A 17,607-nucleotide genomic window follows, 5' to 3' on the forward strand; every position below is an offset into this window, starting at 1 on the left:
GCAGGAAAAATGGATTAGTTGTCCAAAAAAAACCAGGTTTAATCTATTCCCAGAGTTTGAGACAAAATTTGCAGCATTAAAGAGTGCCATGTTAAATTTAGCCATATATAGCATATTTTGCCTGTGGGTAATGTGGAACAAGTTAAGCTACCTGATAGTAAGATTAATAGATTAATAATTGATCATAAAAAAATGTAATTGCTTAGGGCTGGGTGCTAACCTTTTGTATTCTATGGACCCTTTGGCAATGTCTTCCACAGATCCTCAGTTAAAGCACCCCTTGATTATATGGAGATGTTTAGCATATTGTCTCTATAATCTGTTTTTGGCCCTTAGGTTTTCTGTGTTTTTGTCAGAAGAGAATTACTATTTTATTCCAATTAGCATTAATCTGTTTGATAGAATCATATCAAAATTCTGTATGTAAAGGTCCCAGATCTGTGAGATACAGATTTTAAGTTCACTATAAGAAATTAATTAAAGGTCCTTCACTCTTGTTTTGCCTTGTTGTGACCAAGTCACAGGTCTGGCAGAGATTATATGGAAAATCCCCCAAAATCTTTTTGTACTCTGGACCAATCCTTTGTCCAATAGGAGCAGATGACCATCTTATGATCACTTACAATCCTCTGGTCCATCTTATGGGGAGATACCTTGCTTCATCCACTTTATGATCCTGCTGACATACTGCTTATTTTAGCTTATTTTGCCTCACATGTCAATCAGTGGAATTATTCTGTATGTGGTAGAGCTGGTCCAGAATGACTGGACATCTCACCCTAAAAAAATAGGGCTCTGGAAGGAGAAGGTATCTCAGATCAGAAGGAAGATCTGAGGTCCATGTCATTAGAAGAGATCATGAGCCCTTTATCAATGTTCTGTTGATTCAGAGTTTTGACTCCATCTGTTATTCTAAGTGAGATAATTTTAATCCTCACAATCAGTCCTTAGGATGAACATATATAAACCCTTTTCATTTGCCATTGAAACAAAACTTGGAGGGACAACTTGTAAATGCACAGGATGAAGGGTGAGATCACAAAGCTTTTCACATACGAGAACAATGAGTTCTGCTGAAGGGGATCACTTTTGATAGATGTGAGCCTAAAATTCTATGCTGGGGTCCAAGAAGTTAAACTTCCCAGGCATACTAAGATTGAAAGAGGCAGAGGATTATTAGACTTCCTGCTTCAGATGAATCAGTTGTAAGTTATGGCTCCCAGAAGCATTGTTCAGTGGAAGGCTTCATTTTTTGGTGCACAATGTCCAGAACAAGGAGCGAGCTAATTCAGCGGGGGAATAATGCTGTTCAAACCACATCTGAGATACAGTGTTTAGTTCTAAGATAGAAATAGAGACAATGATTGCAGTTTGCAGAGAAACACGTTTAGGCTTCTCTTGAGGACAAAAAAATTGTCCTTAATCTTCCTAAAAATCCAAAGCAGAAACGCCACGTTAGCAAAAAGTATCCTTTGTCTTTGGAGTTCTTCGATGATATTTTAGAGGAAGTTTTCTGGAGGGTACTTAAACCGAGCAGCTTCTAAAATCTTTGTTCAGTTCTTAGTTCTGCCACTTTGTGATTCTGTGACTACATTGGAATCTAAACCAAGAATTTGGATACAAGTACAAGGCTCTTTTATAATAGTATATCTAAATTGAATTTTATGAATTATAGTAAAACATCCTGGGATTGGGATCATAAGCAATTATTTTGTATCTATTTAGAGAACTCTTGAAATTTTGTATATGCAAACAGTGAGCTTCACTAGATTTGTATATGTACACATTGTAGGCAAATAACTGTGTATTCTGGTTTATTTGCAGCCTGTTTGTATTCTTATTTAATATAGGAATTTTGTATTTAACACTTGAAAAAATGTTTTGCTAATTATATTAAAATGAATACTTGAAATAAACAAAACTGTACTACTGATTTACTCTGACTTCGCCACACACACACACACACACACACACACACACACACACACACACACACACACACACACACAAAACAAAGAATGCAGAATTTATTCTGCAGTGCCTCAGTAACTTTTTCACGTACACCTCAAATTTCTTAAAAATTAGTTCTATTGTAGGAGAGCTAGGTGCTTACTGACTATAGTACTTTCCTTATTTGTTAATTGAATATCCACGTGTCCATAAGTAGAAATGTGTACAGGTTGTAGAGGTAAACAGTTTGATAAATTCACAAAATCATAACTGCTAAATTCTAAATTCCATTGGAAAACCTGATCATTTTTTAGCAGGAACCTTTAACTAACAGATGAATTAACTAAAATCAGTGTGTGTGGGGGGAAACAACAGATTTTTTTTTTTTTTTAAGCTGAAATTATGATATTTTATAGAACTGGGGTGAGGTTTTGAAGATCTATATGTTTTCCTGTATGCCAGGGGTTCTCAAACTACGGCTTGTGGGCCATATGTGGCCCGCTGAGGACGTTTGTGTGGTCCGCCGGGTTATAGCAAATGGGCTGAGGGGGCGGAGACAGAGTGTGAGTTTTTGTTTTTACTATAGTCCGGCCCTCCCACAGTCTGAGGGACAGTGAAGTGGCCCCTATATAAAAAGTTTGAGGACCATTGCTGTATGCCAAACCATCTTAGCGTGCCAATAAAAATCTCTTTTGGTTATTTCAGATTTACAGCCTTACAAATATGCAGGATATCCCATGTTGATTAGGACTATCACAATGGAAACTTCTGATGATCTCCTTTTCTCAAAAGAATCACCACTGCTGCCTGCTGCCACAGAGCTGGCATTCCATACTGTCAATTGTTCTGCACTCAATGCAGAAGAGCTGAGAAGAGAGAACGGAATAGAGGTAATGATTTTGTACTTCTCTGCAGAATAGATCCTGATCTCTCTACGTTTGCTTTTCTGCCCCCCCCCCCCCACACCAAAAAAAAAAAAGTCATGAAATATAAATGCTGTTAGCTTATTAATTTTTAATTTATTTTTCTTTATACTTGCCCCTGGGATAAAATACTGGGTTCTGAATGTAATGCCACTCACCTATAATGCTTTGCAATAGAGTTGGAGCACCTGGAGATTATAACTGGTGAATTTTGTTCTTCTGTTTTGTTTTGAATCCACTAAATAAATTATTAATGTTGCTCAAAAGAAATTATCAAACTTTTGATAAAATTTCTTTCAAGTGCCATATTGGCACCGGCCATTTAGCACTTAGTGATCTTCTGAAGTTTTAATAAATTATGAGAACCTGATTGCATTGGGTCCCATAAGTCATCTATGTATTCTATTTAGGATCTTTTGAGAAATATATGTGGATTTTTGATGAGAAGGAAAGTAAGCTAGTAATTAACATCAAAGGAGAAAAATCACCTAACTTAAATAATTAATGAGATAAGGTATCATTTTAAAATTGCTTTATTGGTTAATCAGTATGGGTTGTGGCCTTGCAATTTATTTTGTTTTGCTTTGTGGGTTTTTTTTTTTTTTTGTTGTTGTTGTTGTTTTTTGGGGGGGGCTTCTCTCCTTGAATAAAACTGCTATTTGTTTTAAGAAAGAGGGGGAAAGCTAGTTTGCTATTGACATAGGAAACTTCCTCCTCCCCCCACAAAAAAATCTAATAAATTTTAGCATGAAAAATTGTAAACTTTGGGCTCCCTAACTGGATCAGAGTTAACTGTTAATTCATTTTTATATAGGTGTTGCAAGAAGCATTCAGTCGTTGTGTGGCAGTCTTGAATCGTTCTAGTAAGCCCACTGACATGTCTGTGCAGGTAGGCTCATAGAAGCTATTTATATTCATTGACGTAGATTAGGAGAAAGTGCTTAATATTGGAAGTGAGCTCTAAATTTATTTTCTCATCTATAAAATGGGGCTAATGTTTATACTTAAAGGTGTTAAGGAAAGCACCTGAAGGTTTATAAATGACAGAAATGAGTTTGGGTCTTAGCAAGGGAAGAATTTATGTGTTTATTAATAAATAATTAACATTATTGAGCACTTATGATGTAACATCTTGAAGAATGAAGTATTATTTTAATGCTTTATATAGGTGGATTGCAGCGGAATATTCAAATCATAATTCATTCCTTAGCCCATCCTTTCCTCTCCAAAATAAAATTTTATCAGACATGTACAAATATTTATCAGTTGACATGACTCTGTACAAATAAAATTAAAATATATATGAAGACTAACAAAATTCAACCATAAGAATTAAGATTTTTGCTGCACTAATGGCCTAAATGAATATATGGGATAGGCAGCTAGTGAGGATTTTCTTCACACTAGTGCATACTTCAGAGCATTGACTGGAATTCTGAACTAATTTTCCTATTCCCACCCCCACCCCCAACCCCCTTTAAGTGACTATAAATAGAACCAGATCTTCTCTTGTATTTCTGCTTTCAGGTATGTGGGCATATATGTAAATGTTACAGTGTGGCAGCTCAGTTTGAAGAGTGCCGAGAGAAGATCACTGAGATGCCTAGTATCATCAAGGACCTCTGTCGAGTATTGTATTTTGGCAAGGTAAGCTTGTCTTAATAAACTTCTTAATTACTTTAGAGTATATTTAATCCTAATGATTAAATAGATAGTTCCACAAGTTTTTTGTTATATTTTTGTTGCCCACAAATGTATATTCAATCTTTAAAGTTCCTCAAGTCATATGAATAGTAACCCTTAACCTTCTAAGGCCTAAGGGAGTCGATTGAAGTAGATAAGATAGAAACTGGGCTGACTCTTCTGAAGTACTGCTCAGATTGGAATATGCCAAGCAGCAAGAGAGTATTGGTCAACCGATTACACTGATAAGTGCAAGAAGTTTGTCTATTTACTATTCTGATCAGGTTCTGCTTATACCTAAAATAATAGATTCTTTGTTGATTTTTCGAAAAGGTAAATATGAAAGAGTAATCTGAAGGGATTCAGTAAAACCAAACTGTTTATATTTTGTCATATAACACCTAAGAATTTTATCATTATTTAATTTTCAAAGAGGTGGAAGAGAGTATAATAATTAAGGTTAAGTGACTTGCTCAGGGTCACACAGCTAAGTGTCTGAGGTTGGATTTAGGTTCTCCTGATTCCACAGCTGGCACTGAACTTTATCATTATTTAGGCAATTAAAAAGGAGTTTACATAGACAGGATATGAGTTTCTCAAAAGAATGATCTCTTAAAAAATGATGGAATCAGGGGGCCAGCTAGGTGGCGCAGTGGATAGTACACCAGCCCTGAAATTAGGAGGACCTGAGTTCAAATCTGGTCTCAGACACTTAACACTTCCTAGCTATGTGACCCTGGGCAAGTCACTTAATTCCAATTACTTCAGCCAAAAAAAAAAAAGCTTTGGCTACTCCAATCAATACAGCAATCCCAAGACAATTCCAAAGGACTCAGGATGAAAAAGGAGAAATAAAGAACTCTGAGTACAAATTGATGTATAATTTTTTCTATTTTTCTTAATGTTTTGTGTAATTGACATATTGTTTGCCTTCTTAGTAGGTATAGGAAGGAGTAAAAGGGAGGAAACGAATTGGAAGTTAAATTTTAAAAAGAAAAGAATGCTCAAAAATCAATACTTTTTTTTAGGTAATCAGTTTCTGTGAACTTGATGTTTAAAATTAAGTCGGGATCTGGGGGTATTGGAACTTGGTTTCTGGTATAGTCAGGATATTTGTCTGCTACCTTTGTAAAAAGTAGTGTTTGTCTCAATTTGTAGCCTATATGTAGGCTTTCTAAGACCATTTTCCCTATAGAAGTTGCTGAGTCTTTGTTGATACTCAAATTAAGGAAACCTGCCTTCTTCTAATTACGTCTGTGTCAGACATTGATGGGAATAGAATTCAAATTAGAAATAAAGTAGGAAACATAATAATCTCTAAATGTAATAAGACTAGAATCAACTCTACAGAACCACTTGGTTCTTAGGAATTTCAACTTTCTAATTATCTTTGATTTCTTTGCTTTTGATTTTTCAGAGTATCCCACGTGTAGCATCTCTTGGAGTAGAATGTGTCAGTTCATTTGCAGTGGATTTCTGGCTACAGACCCACTTATTTCAGGCAGGAATTTTGTGGCATTTACTTGGATATCTGTTTAATTATGATTACACTCTAGAAGAGAGTGGCATTCAGAAAAATGAAGAGACAAATCAGCAGGTAATTTTACCAGGGTAATTGGCATATTGAATTTTATTTTAACCACTACAGTAAAATAGTCCTCTGGGAAACCTTATAGGATCAGTCATTTTAGATAGCCACATTTTGTGAACAATTCCCCTTTTCAGAACCAAAAACTTTTGTTAAAAAATGTTGACAGAACTCATTTTAGGAAGATTTTAGATACTTCTTTACATTCAATAATTGTTTTCTTTTAAATTTTTTTTCAACAAAAAAATTTTGTCCTCTATAAAAAAAATAGTCCTCTATTTGGAGTTATATTGCATGTTTCATCTTTGGTCATCTGGAGTTATGTTTGTTCTCTGGGCTGATCAGTGATTTTAAGTCTTTCAGAATTGTTTGACTTCATAGTATTTTTATTATTATATAATAATATCATATAATTATATATTTTCCTGGTTCTGTTCACTCTGCCTCAGTTCCTACAAGTCTTCTCAGATAATGAATGTTTTTTTTAATTGATGTGACCTGATCAGAACAGAGTACAGAAGTATCATCCTCTCCTTATTCCTATGAGCTTACTTCCCTTAATGCATTTCTAGATTGAATTAACATTTTTGGATGCCTTGTCTCCATTTGGTTTGCACTGAACTTATACTCTATTAAAACTCTCAGGTTTTTGTTTTGTTTTGTTTTGTTTTAAACAAGCCACTATCCAATCATGTCTTCTCTATCTCCTCCTTGTGAAAGGATACTACATTTGTGTAAGAAACTATATTTATATCCCTATTAAATGTTGAATTGAGATTTTTGATTTTACTTTTCAAGTCTACCTTCTATCCACTCAGCCCCCATTGAGAAAGCAAAAAAAATAAAACTTTCAAACACATATATTAAAACAAAAATTCTGATGCTGAACAAATCAAAAAAAAGTCTCAGTTTCCACTCTGTCAACTCAGAAAGTGGAAGTGGGCAGTCTGCTTGATCTTGAGTTAAAAGCTTGTTTGCTTGATTTAGGATAAAGTCAACTGTACCAGTGACACTTATACCAATTCACAGATGCAAAGCTATTTTCCCTGTAGCAAATGTCACTAGGATGCTATGGCAAAACAACTTGATTGGTGTACAGTATGAATGTGCATGTAAACATGTAAACTCTCTTTTTATAACAGGAAGTAGCCAATAGTCTTGCCAAGCTAAGCCTCCTCGCTCTCAGTCGCCTTGGTGGGTATTTGCTTGGTGAACAGTCTACTCCAGAAAATCCAACAATAAGAAAAAGTTTGACTGGTTTACTTACACCGTATGTTGCTAGAAAACTTGCTGTAATTGTCCCTGCTGAGGTATGTATGTCTTGGATTATTTATGGAGTCCAATATCTTAGAATGGTATTCCAGTAACTTCTGCATTACTTTGGGTATAAATCAGATTATTTGAGATATTGTGGCAAAAGAACAGAACTATATTGATTGTGCTTTAGGAAACAAGAAGGAATAACAAAATAGATATTTGTGTTGGCTACTGATCTCAGTTTACTACACTATGGTGTTGAGTAATCAGGGATATTTTCAGGCTTCAATTTGTTCTATAAAGTGGGGGTAAAATTTGCCTTGGCTATCTCACAAGTTATGGAGGAAATCATTTTAAATTTTAAAAGAGCTTTCATAGAAAAATGTGTACCCATTGCACCTCTAGATGATTGCAATAAAATATTAGTTGAGCCAAATAGTTATTTTTCAGTAGATTTTTAATCTTCGTTCTTATTGCAAACAATTTGTATCAAGTACTTTGAAAGAAAACTATTCTGCCAGCTACATTTAAAATGCAAATTTATGAAGATAAACTTGAATTATTAGGCACATTATGTTGATAAATCACAAACTTTTTGGGGATGCTTTTCACTTTTCTGTTAAAATAAATGGTCTCTGAAATTTCTTCCATTTGTTAGGTTCTGGGATTAATTTGGAAACATTCTTTAAATTGTATGTGTACCCGATTTAATTATAAGGGTTACTAGGTTACTAGGTTAGAAATAGGGGTCTAACTTGTGATTTCACTCAGCTAGGGAGCTTGGGAGTAGAGCTCTACCAGTGAAGGGGCAGCACCTTCTCTATAAAATTAGAGAGCTGCATTGGGTACTGGGAACTTAAGGCCTGCAAACATGATGTGTTATGGCAAGATAGGAACCCAGACCTTCTTGGCTCTGAATCTCTCAAAAATATTCTGGATTTTTTAACTATTTAAGGAAAAAAAACAAAAACAAACAAAAAAAACAATTTAATGATGTTGCTTACATGAAAAGTGACTCTTTTAATGTTGTTGGACACAATATAAAATGCTCACTTTGTACAAAGCTTGTTTTTGCTTTTCGATTTTTGTGGCATCAGTGATGACCTTTTGCCTTCCTTCCAGAGGCTGTGTGTTCTCTGGAATAGAATGTAGTTCTTAGGCCTGAAGTTCTGAGTGGGTATCCTGTCTCAAACCTGTCCTGAACAGGTGATTCCGTCTTTCTGGGTCTGTTTTCTCACCTCTAAAATAATAATAAAAACAGCACCCAACTTACTGGACTATTTTGAGGTTAGAAATTAGGTAATATGTGACCAGTAGTATTTTGGAAGTATTGACACTCAGACTGCTAATTAGCAATATCTTAAAACAACTTTATATAAACAGACATACTTGCTTTTATTTCTCCGGTTTTAATTTGAGATGAGGTATATTGTAAAACAGTTGTCATATGCAGTGTTCCAGATTTCTAAAGCAGAGACTGTTGGGATTGTTTGATTTCTCTTCAGATTAATTGGTAGGATTAAATGCCATGTCCAGATAACATGAGAGTAAAGAAGAAGAGTTGAATAATATAATTCATAATTTTCTGCTTATACACTTTGTCAAAAAAAGACAACTTTTAACTTTAAATTAGAGCTTGGCTTTGATTGGGCTGGATCTTTGAAACCTAGGTTCTGTGATAAATATGGTGGTATGTTTGTTTCTTTTAAAATTACATTGAAAAAGTGAATTATTTTTCTGTTTTCCTAGATTCTGAAGATGCTTAATAGCAACACAGAGAGTCCCTATTTAATTTGGAATAACTCAACAAGAGCAGAACTACTTGAATTTCTTGAATCCCAACAAGAAAGCATGATTAAAAAAGTATGTTGTCTTTTATAAAATCATTGGTAATAAAGTGTCATCTTTGGAAAGAACAGTCCAAAGTGACCTATTTTTAATGGGATAAATCAGTTACTTCAATAAAAATTTCTTCAGTTCTAGTAGGATTATTCTTACATCTAATTAGACTTCTAAAGGGAATACAAAAATAAAAATCTTGCTGCTACTTGGCATATGTCCCCTTTAAGGAGAATTTTCCTTAGTGGTAACCAAAGTTTATTTTACTTTTTAATTTTTTATGCCACTTAGATTTGTTATGCTTTATGGTCAGTCAGGTAATATATGCAGTTTTCAGTTTTCTTTCCTTTACCGGAAACCAAAATTGTTTCTTGATCATATAAACTAAATGAATATTTTTTAATCGAATGTTTTACTCCTTTGGGAAAACCTGCTTCAGTGTTTTCAAGGTCTAATTTTTGTCAGTATTGTCTCTTCTAATGGAGAGCATAAACATTTAGAGCCATAGGAAATGTACCTTCTGTGTTCCTATGATCAGTTGTCAGGTGATGATCAATCCCAGACCCAATTCTAGAGCCTGGTCTTCAGGCAAATGTTATCAGTCTTTACCTTTTAGTGCAACCACTTGGAGCTGATAGTTGACCGTGGAGCCAGAGTCATCTGAATACTTCATTGAAACCTCAGAGAATAGTTTTGATAGATGATGTAAGGAAGAAAGCTCCCCAATCCTGAAATATGCAAAAGCTAGGTAGTAAGAGAGAGGATGGACAACCAAAGGCATGCATCATTTATTAGTGATAAGCTGTGAAATAGGATATGTCACCACTTCAAAATGTACTTTCATATTCAACTGAATTACTGTTGTTTCAATTTAATTTTTTTATTCTTGTCCTGTTGTTTTTTTCTTTTACTTCAATAAAAATTGAAGTGGCAGTTATTTATCTTATCTTTCTTCCTCAGCATTAATGAGCCTAGATTTTTAACCCTTTCATAATTTTTTCTTTATTACTCTGGTCAGACTGGTAACATCCAATGCTACTCTAACCTTCACCAGACTTAAAATATACTGAACAGAATAACAAGGACATAGTACAGGCAGCCTTCAATTTACTTAAATGCTTTATCTATAAATAGTACCTTGCAATAATTAGAGTGATAATTGGAATTCCATTCCTCTACTTCAAATTTCTTACTTCCCTTATTATCTCTTTCCTGCCTGTTAGCCTTAACTTACTTCAGCTCGATGTGTTTACTGAGGAGACAAAACATACAAAGAAAGCTGTCTTTGCCTTTACAGATCTTAGTTCTCTGAGGTTTGCAACAAACCCATATATGAGTAAATGTTAGAAACTTTGAGAAGGGATAAAGCACTGACATTGAGGGTCAGGAAGTCCTTCATGCCAGAGATGACACTTGAGCCAAAACTTGATAAAACCTTGAAAATAAAGTTGCTCAGAGATGGTATTGAAGACAGTATATTTAAAATATGGGAAATGACTTGTGGAATCTTGTTTCAAGAATAAATAATAAAACATTTTGGGAGACTAGAATTGGTGAGGCAGAAGAACATCATACATGAGTGGCAAGTTGGGTGCCAGGCTGACTAAAAGAAAGTGTGTTTTATCCTGGAGACAGGGAGCTACTTGAAGATTATTTTTGTAATGAAACTGGCATAGTCATCGCCATAGAAAGATTATTTTGGCAACTGGAATGTTGGCAAATGGAAAGGCCTGGAAGCAGGGAGACAGTTTGGTAATGAGTGCCAAGTGGGTGAAGAGAAGAGGGTGAGTTTGAGAGATGCTGTGGAAGAATCAGCAGATTGGGCAACTGGCTATACGTGACAGGGAGGGAGAATTTTAGAAAGAGGAGAGAACAGAGTTGTGGGGAAAGGAGGTAGTGTAAGCCTTAATGCCAAAAGGGAAATGTTGGAAAAATTCATTAGGGAAATGTTGGAAAAGTTTCATTTGGGAAATGTAGGCGGGGGAGACACCCATGGACGTCCAGGTGGATTTTGTTCAGCATACATTTGGTGGTATGTAAAGGGAATGCAGAAGAGGTTAAAGTCACATACCTGGATCTCAGAGTTGGCTGTATAATGGGTCACTGAGACTACCAGAAAAAGGAGACAAGAAGTTCTTAGACTGCTGTTGCCTGGCCCCATCAAATTCCTATGGAATGTCTTCATTTTCCTGTGTTGAATACCTCATGTCACAAGCGACAAAGATAAATTAATCTTCTTAATTATAATTTCTCATCTAGCATGGTGTGGTCTCTGACAGCAGGACCAGTGACAGCAAATATCCCTTAATCTCTTTTCTTTAAACCCAAGTTGCTTACTATTGAACTGATCTCATTTATTTGAACTACCAAGAGTCCCTATCAAGGTTTTTTATCTAATGCCCCCATTTTAGCTTGTGGCCATGGCATTCTATGAATTAACAGACATAACAGCCTGAATGTGGTTTTCTTTGGAATCTATCTTCAGGTCCTTTGGTACTATGAAGTCCCCTGTATTTTATATATAAGTAGGATAATATGGAATTTAAGTGAGGGAAAAAAAAAAAACATATTAAGGACAAAGTGAACCTTCAGACAGTCCCCAATATATTGCAAGTTACTATTGGAGAGTAAAAGCACCTTTTTGAAGAGGTTCCTTAGTGATCTTATTTCAACTGATTGGAAGACTGAAAATATAGATCATGTAGAATATGTGTCTGATCATAACTAAAAAGCATTTTACTTTTCAAAGGGTGACTGTGACAAAACATATGGATCAGAATTTGTCTACAGTGATCATGCCAAAGAACTTATTGTAGGAGAAATTTTCGTCAGGGTATATAATGAAATCCCTACTTTCCAACTAGAGGTAAGTTTTCTATAAAAAGAGTTATACTTGAATTTTTTCAATGTCAGAACATTTATTATGGAATCACTGTTTTGTTGAGCAGAAGTAATCTAAATAGTAAAATATATTACATTGTCACAAATCTTGGACTTATTTCTATAGCACTAATAAGGTGTGGGAGATGAAGGTAGGGAGATAGAATGATAGAGGGTGGGAAGAAAGATATACTCTTTATTTATAGCAAATTCTCTAATCTACAAAGGGATAATGTGCCATGGTATCTCTGTAATGTATATAAAAATAGCTTCACGAAGTGGCTCCATTTGGGAATGCAAGTGGAATTGGCTTAGAATGACCGTTGTGTGTCCCTATCCTGGCTTATTCAATTTGTCTAATCTAGCATCTTCCTAGCTAGCAGGCAAGTTACTCATCAGTTTTTATTTAACAGTTTGTAAAGCCAACTTGAGAAGAGTTCCCCAAAAGTGATAGGCAGTCTTCTGGGGTGGTGGAATGAATATAGCATTACAAGTTAGGCCCCTAATCTTTGAAGAGACCTAAGAAAATATTTTTCTTTCTGCTATATTTAGAAACATTTTCTTTTGTGGGGGTGGTCAAGAATTGAGGTTTTATTTAGAAGAAAAACATAGTTCTACAATAAGATGTAAATTATGGAAAATAAAAAGTTCGTTAAATGGTAACTTTTGTCCTGTTTTTGAAATATTATACACTTTTAAATTTTAATGTAATGTATACCTACTTTTTTATTTCATTTTAAAATTTAGCACCCAAAAGCATTTGCTGCAAGTCTTTTGGATTACATAGGCTCTCAGGCCCAGTATCTCCATACTTTCATGGCTATCACGCACACTGCAAAAGTGGAGTCAGAGCAACATGGAGATCGATTATCAAGAGTTGAAATGGCTTTGGAGGCTCTGAGAAATGTTATAAAACACAATCCAGGTATGTAGATGTATTTATTAATTATTAAATGCTTCTATAATTCTAAAAAGCCAGTCTTTAACTATATGGACACTATAGATTTGCTACACTTTAAAAAGACAATGAAGGTATTTATCTCAAGATAGATACACAGTGGGTTGTGGGCTAGAATTAGATTCTTTTCTTGACAAGTGGGGGAGGGATCATTCTGAAATTTTTGCTGCTGTGCAAAGAACAATAAAATTAAATAAAGTGGTTACAAAAATCAGATTGAGAAAATAAAATAGATCAGATAAAGTAGCTGCTAATGGTAATAATGGCGTAAATTGCTTGGCATTTGTGAGTTGCTTAAGGACAGAAGCTACCTTATTCATTTTTATATCTCTGACAGCATCTTGCACAGAATAGGTACAAGGGATATTTGTTGAATAAATAACCTTTCAAGCTTTATGATTGAAAGCCCTAGCAAGAAATAGATTTTCATTCCCTATAGTGCTTTAGAGTAGATTCATGTTATTCCAGGACAGGGTTGTTGGCAAACTGATCTGTGAGCTGAATATGGCTTACTGTCTCTATGCAGCTCATATGCTAAGAATATTTTTTACATGTATATAGGTGGTGGACTGAATTTGGTGTGTTAGTCATATTTGCCCACATCTGACCTAGCATTACATCATAACTGGTGGCAAGTAAATAAAGTAAATGGCTTTAAAATAAACTCTTTCTTTCCTAAGAGGAATTTGGTACCCCAGTGCAGATTCAGTTCAACAACACTAAAGTTTATGCTCATTTAAAATTATGAGAAGATACCTGGGCAGGGGTCAGTACAAGGAGTCCAATCCAGGGATAAGCATGAGCTAAAGCGTGGTCTGGAAACAGCTTGACTAGAACATAAGAGTCTGGGAAAAGAAATCACTTGTGATAACTCTGACAAGGTAAACTAGAAAAAGATCTCAGGGCCAGGAGGACCAGAGCATTCATTCTTTATTGCCAGTGATTTGATGGAGCAGTGATGGGGGGGTACATTTGGAAGATTCTATAGGTGTTGATCTGAACCAGTAACTGCAGAGTGGGTGAATGAGTCAGGAAGACTACACTGGTGAAATTATAGGATCAGACTACAGCTTTGTCAATTAAAAAATATCTTTATTATAGTCCATTTTAAAGCTGGCTCAGCGTCTTCAAAAGGGCCTTTTCCAGATAAGAAAAAAAAAGGAGAGATATATAAAATGATGGTCAAAAAGAAAGGAATCATTAGGATATAAGCTTAATAAAATTAGATACATACTAATTGTCATTTATGGTAGCAGGTTCATAGAATATAAAACATACTACTACTAAGAAGTTAAAAAAATCATTGAATGCGATACCTTTTCTACTTGAGTTCTAAAGATTACTGTTGTCCAAAATAATGTCTGAATGTCTCCAAACATTGAACTTTAATCCAAATCCAAATGGAGGTCTCTTAGTGCTGCCAAGAAGAAAGGCCCCTTAATAATAAGAAATAAGGGAAGAACTAAAACTCACACTTTACATTTTGAACTCACACTGAAGGGGACTTGAAAGACCACTGAGGTCCAACTCCCTCATTTTATCCCTGACATTCAGACCAAGGAATTTCTGTTGGCTTGCTTATGGCCACTCTTCAGCATAAGCACAACAGGTGGTATTTGAAGAAATGGCCTGTGACAGAGCCAGTGTGTGTCCAATTTTATTTGGCAGAGACAGCCACCATGTTTTTAAGATGGGGGAAAAAAAAAGCAAAAGCTCAGGAAACCAATGGCCACCAATAGATGAAATTTTTTTCTTAAAACTTAAACATTTTATCCAATGAACAGAGTTTGTGTCACAATTAAGATAGTAGTTAAGAAACTTAAAACTGTAGGAAACAGCATTATGCTTTCTAATAGGCAATCTTTAATTCAGTGAATACTCTCTTATTTCTACAGGCTCAGAGTGTGAGTGTGTTGGTCACTTTAAACTGATATTTTCCCTTCTCCGTGTCCATGGAGCTGGCCAGGTGCAGCAGTTGGCGTTAGAGGTAACACCTTTCCCGACGAGGTTGGGAGGGGCTGGAGTCAGAGCATTAGTAACCCAGCATCCATCTCCAGTGTTTTTCTTTTCACTTACAGAGAAGGATTTGACTTGAAGACTTAAGTTGATCCCCAAACAATAGGGCCTGATAAAGAGAGATTTATTGTTTTTTTTTGTTGTTGTTGTTTTGTTTTGTTTTGTTTTTTAATAAAAACTCTCTCTGATCTGGTTCACTCAAGAAGATAGAGCATGATTGAGTGCAAGCTGCTCCCTTTGAAATTAGGATGTGAGATCAGATGTCGCTGCTTTCACTTGACTACATTTGCGTGACCCTGGGCAGCAATTTAATTTCTCTGTGCTTTAGTATTATCGTTCACTCACTTGAAGTGTGTCGGACTCTCTGTGACCCCATGGGCTTTTCTTGGCAGAGAGATGGGAATGTTTTGTTATTTCCTTGTCCAGCTCATTTTACAGAGGAAGAAACTGGCAAACAGCTTTTGAAGCTGGATTTTAACTTTTTTCCCTGCATCCAGGCCCAGCTTGTCCCTTAGAGTCTGTGGGGCCTTAGTGTCCTTACTGCTTTAGCATTTTAATGCAGGGCTTGGGAAAAGCAAACATGACAGCTGCCTGAACAGGAGGCAAACTATTTCCTGATTTCAGGAAAGCCCAGAATTCTCACTAAATTTTCTAGTGATCCAGAAATCCAGTGAGAAATGATGATAAATAACTTTTCCTAGAAGTCACCTCAGAGCCTTAGGACAACAGGAGTAGGAGCTCTAGCACAGATGAGCCTCATGGGCTTCCAGAGTTGTGGATACTCTGAGCTAGGCAGCAAAGGCTGGGGACTCTGGAGGAAGCCTAGTGTGGGTTCTGGCAACTCTCAAAAGCAGCCTTTCTCATAATTGTGAAAAGAGGACAAGAAAACCACAGTAGGTAAAGGTATGAAGAACGAGTGTTCCCTGAGCCTAGCTTCACCTAAAGGGGACGGAGAGTTGAAAATGCATGTGCATGCACGAAGACACACACAGTGGGATACTGCTGTCCTGTAAGAGACTCCCAAGAGGTGACTTGGGACATTTACAGTGAGGAGCATGTCAGGAGAGGGCTCTCGGGGAAGAAGTCTCTAACCCTCCTTCTAGTAGAGTAGACAGGAAAAGCAGGAAGAAACCTGCATTCTTAGGTTTATTTGGTCACTGAATTGATTTGTTTTGATTAATTTTTTGCAAGTTTTTTCTCCTTTTAATAAAATCATGTATTATATCTTTTTAAACTAGCAGTATGAAATAAATAATAGGGATTTCTCTCTACTCTGGGTGTAGAAATGTACCATTTCATGTGTTAAATGCCAAAACAGATATATTCTTTTTAAGTGAAGGTGAGAAAACTGGGGAGAAGAAATTAAGGATTTGGACTTTGGCTACTGAAGTCCCTTCATTCAGTTCTGTATCTGGGATCTTACCATGTCTCCCTACCTAGGTTTGAAGCTCCTAGACATGGGATCCTTAATGCAGGCTCAGCATTGTAGGTGACACAACAGAAGAGGCCACATAAACCCCAAATCCATCATTTTCAGAAGGGGAAACGGGCTCTCAGAGACTTTTTGACTTTCCTAGGCTTGTTGCAGTAGCAAGCACAGCATGATTTGAAAGTAGTGCTTTGAAATTCCAGAACCAGTGCTCTTGTGTCAGGGATTGTTGGAACTACATTGTTGCTTGTTTCAAGGTGTAAAGAACAAATCACCTATGATATTTTTATTTTTTAATTAGGTCAAGTTTATTATGTTTCTACAAAATTTACCAAAATGATGCTGATTTCTTTGTTGTGTGCCTTAAATTTAGCAATTTTAGTACTATTTGTATAATGGCAACACATTTTTTCAGATATATTAGTGTATTTGGAAAGCATTCATTCATCTTTACTAACTCTTAATTATGACTTAAAAACAAAATGCACTCTACTTTGGTATATACTACAGATACATATTTGATGGTATGTTAAATGTTCACAAATATTGTGACTTTGTTTCTTGTAATGAATAAATGAAAATCTCTGAAAGTTAAATTTTGGTTACATAAGCTTCCCTTTCCCTAATTTATTATTGCATTTACTTGGCTTTATTTCAGCTCCAAATTTTCTTCCCAAAACTGCAGTGTATGATATATTATTCTGTTGAAAGCTGTAGATCTTTTTTGTTTTTTTATAACATACTGAGCCTTTGATTCATTTTCAGGTTGTGAACATAGTGACATCTAATCAAGAGTGTGTCAACAATATTGCAGAATCAGTAGTGTTGTCCAATTTACTGGCCCTTCTGCACTCACTGCCCTCAAGTGCGTATAACCATTTATTAAAATTTTCAAATCGCAATATAACCAGCTTTCATTTCTTTGTACCAATAGTGGGGAAAACATGTTACAAGTAATTTGAAAAGTTTTTTTATCCCTGGCCTTCCAGTGAACCCTAGATAAACTCTCAGGGATCTGCTGGGTCACCTAGCTTTAAGGATTTCCCAGGGTATTGTATGCCTACTCTGTAGATATTTGTCATGG

General features: G+C 35.7%; 1 protein-coding gene across 1 annotated transcript in view; it reads left to right on the forward strand.

Annotated features, from left to right (window-relative positions):
- Positions 1 to 17,607, forward strand: part of DNAJC13 (DnaJ heat shock protein family (Hsp40) member C13) — a 106,135-nt gene that overhangs the window by 70,517 nt on the left and 18,011 nt on the right. The window contains 10 exon segments of the mRNA XM_074271102.1: positions 2,656 to 2,840; positions 3,688 to 3,762; positions 4,401 to 4,520; positions 5,974 to 6,153; positions 7,287 to 7,454; positions 9,151 to 9,264; positions 11,990 to 12,106; positions 12,868 to 13,045; positions 14,974 to 15,065; positions 17,289 to 17,388. Of these exon segments, the coding sequence (XP_074127203.1) occupies positions 2,656 to 2,840; positions 3,688 to 3,762; positions 4,401 to 4,520; positions 5,974 to 6,153; positions 7,287 to 7,454; positions 9,151 to 9,264; positions 11,990 to 12,106; positions 12,868 to 13,045; positions 14,974 to 15,065; positions 17,289 to 17,388 (1,329 nt within the window).

Source organism: Sminthopsis crassicaudata, chromosome 5 (assembly GCF_048593235.1).
Source record: "Sminthopsis crassicaudata isolate SCR6 chromosome 5, ASM4859323v1, whole genome shotgun sequence".
NCBI lineage: Eukaryota > Metazoa > Chordata > Mammalia > Dasyuromorphia > Dasyuridae > Sminthopsis > Sminthopsis crassicaudata.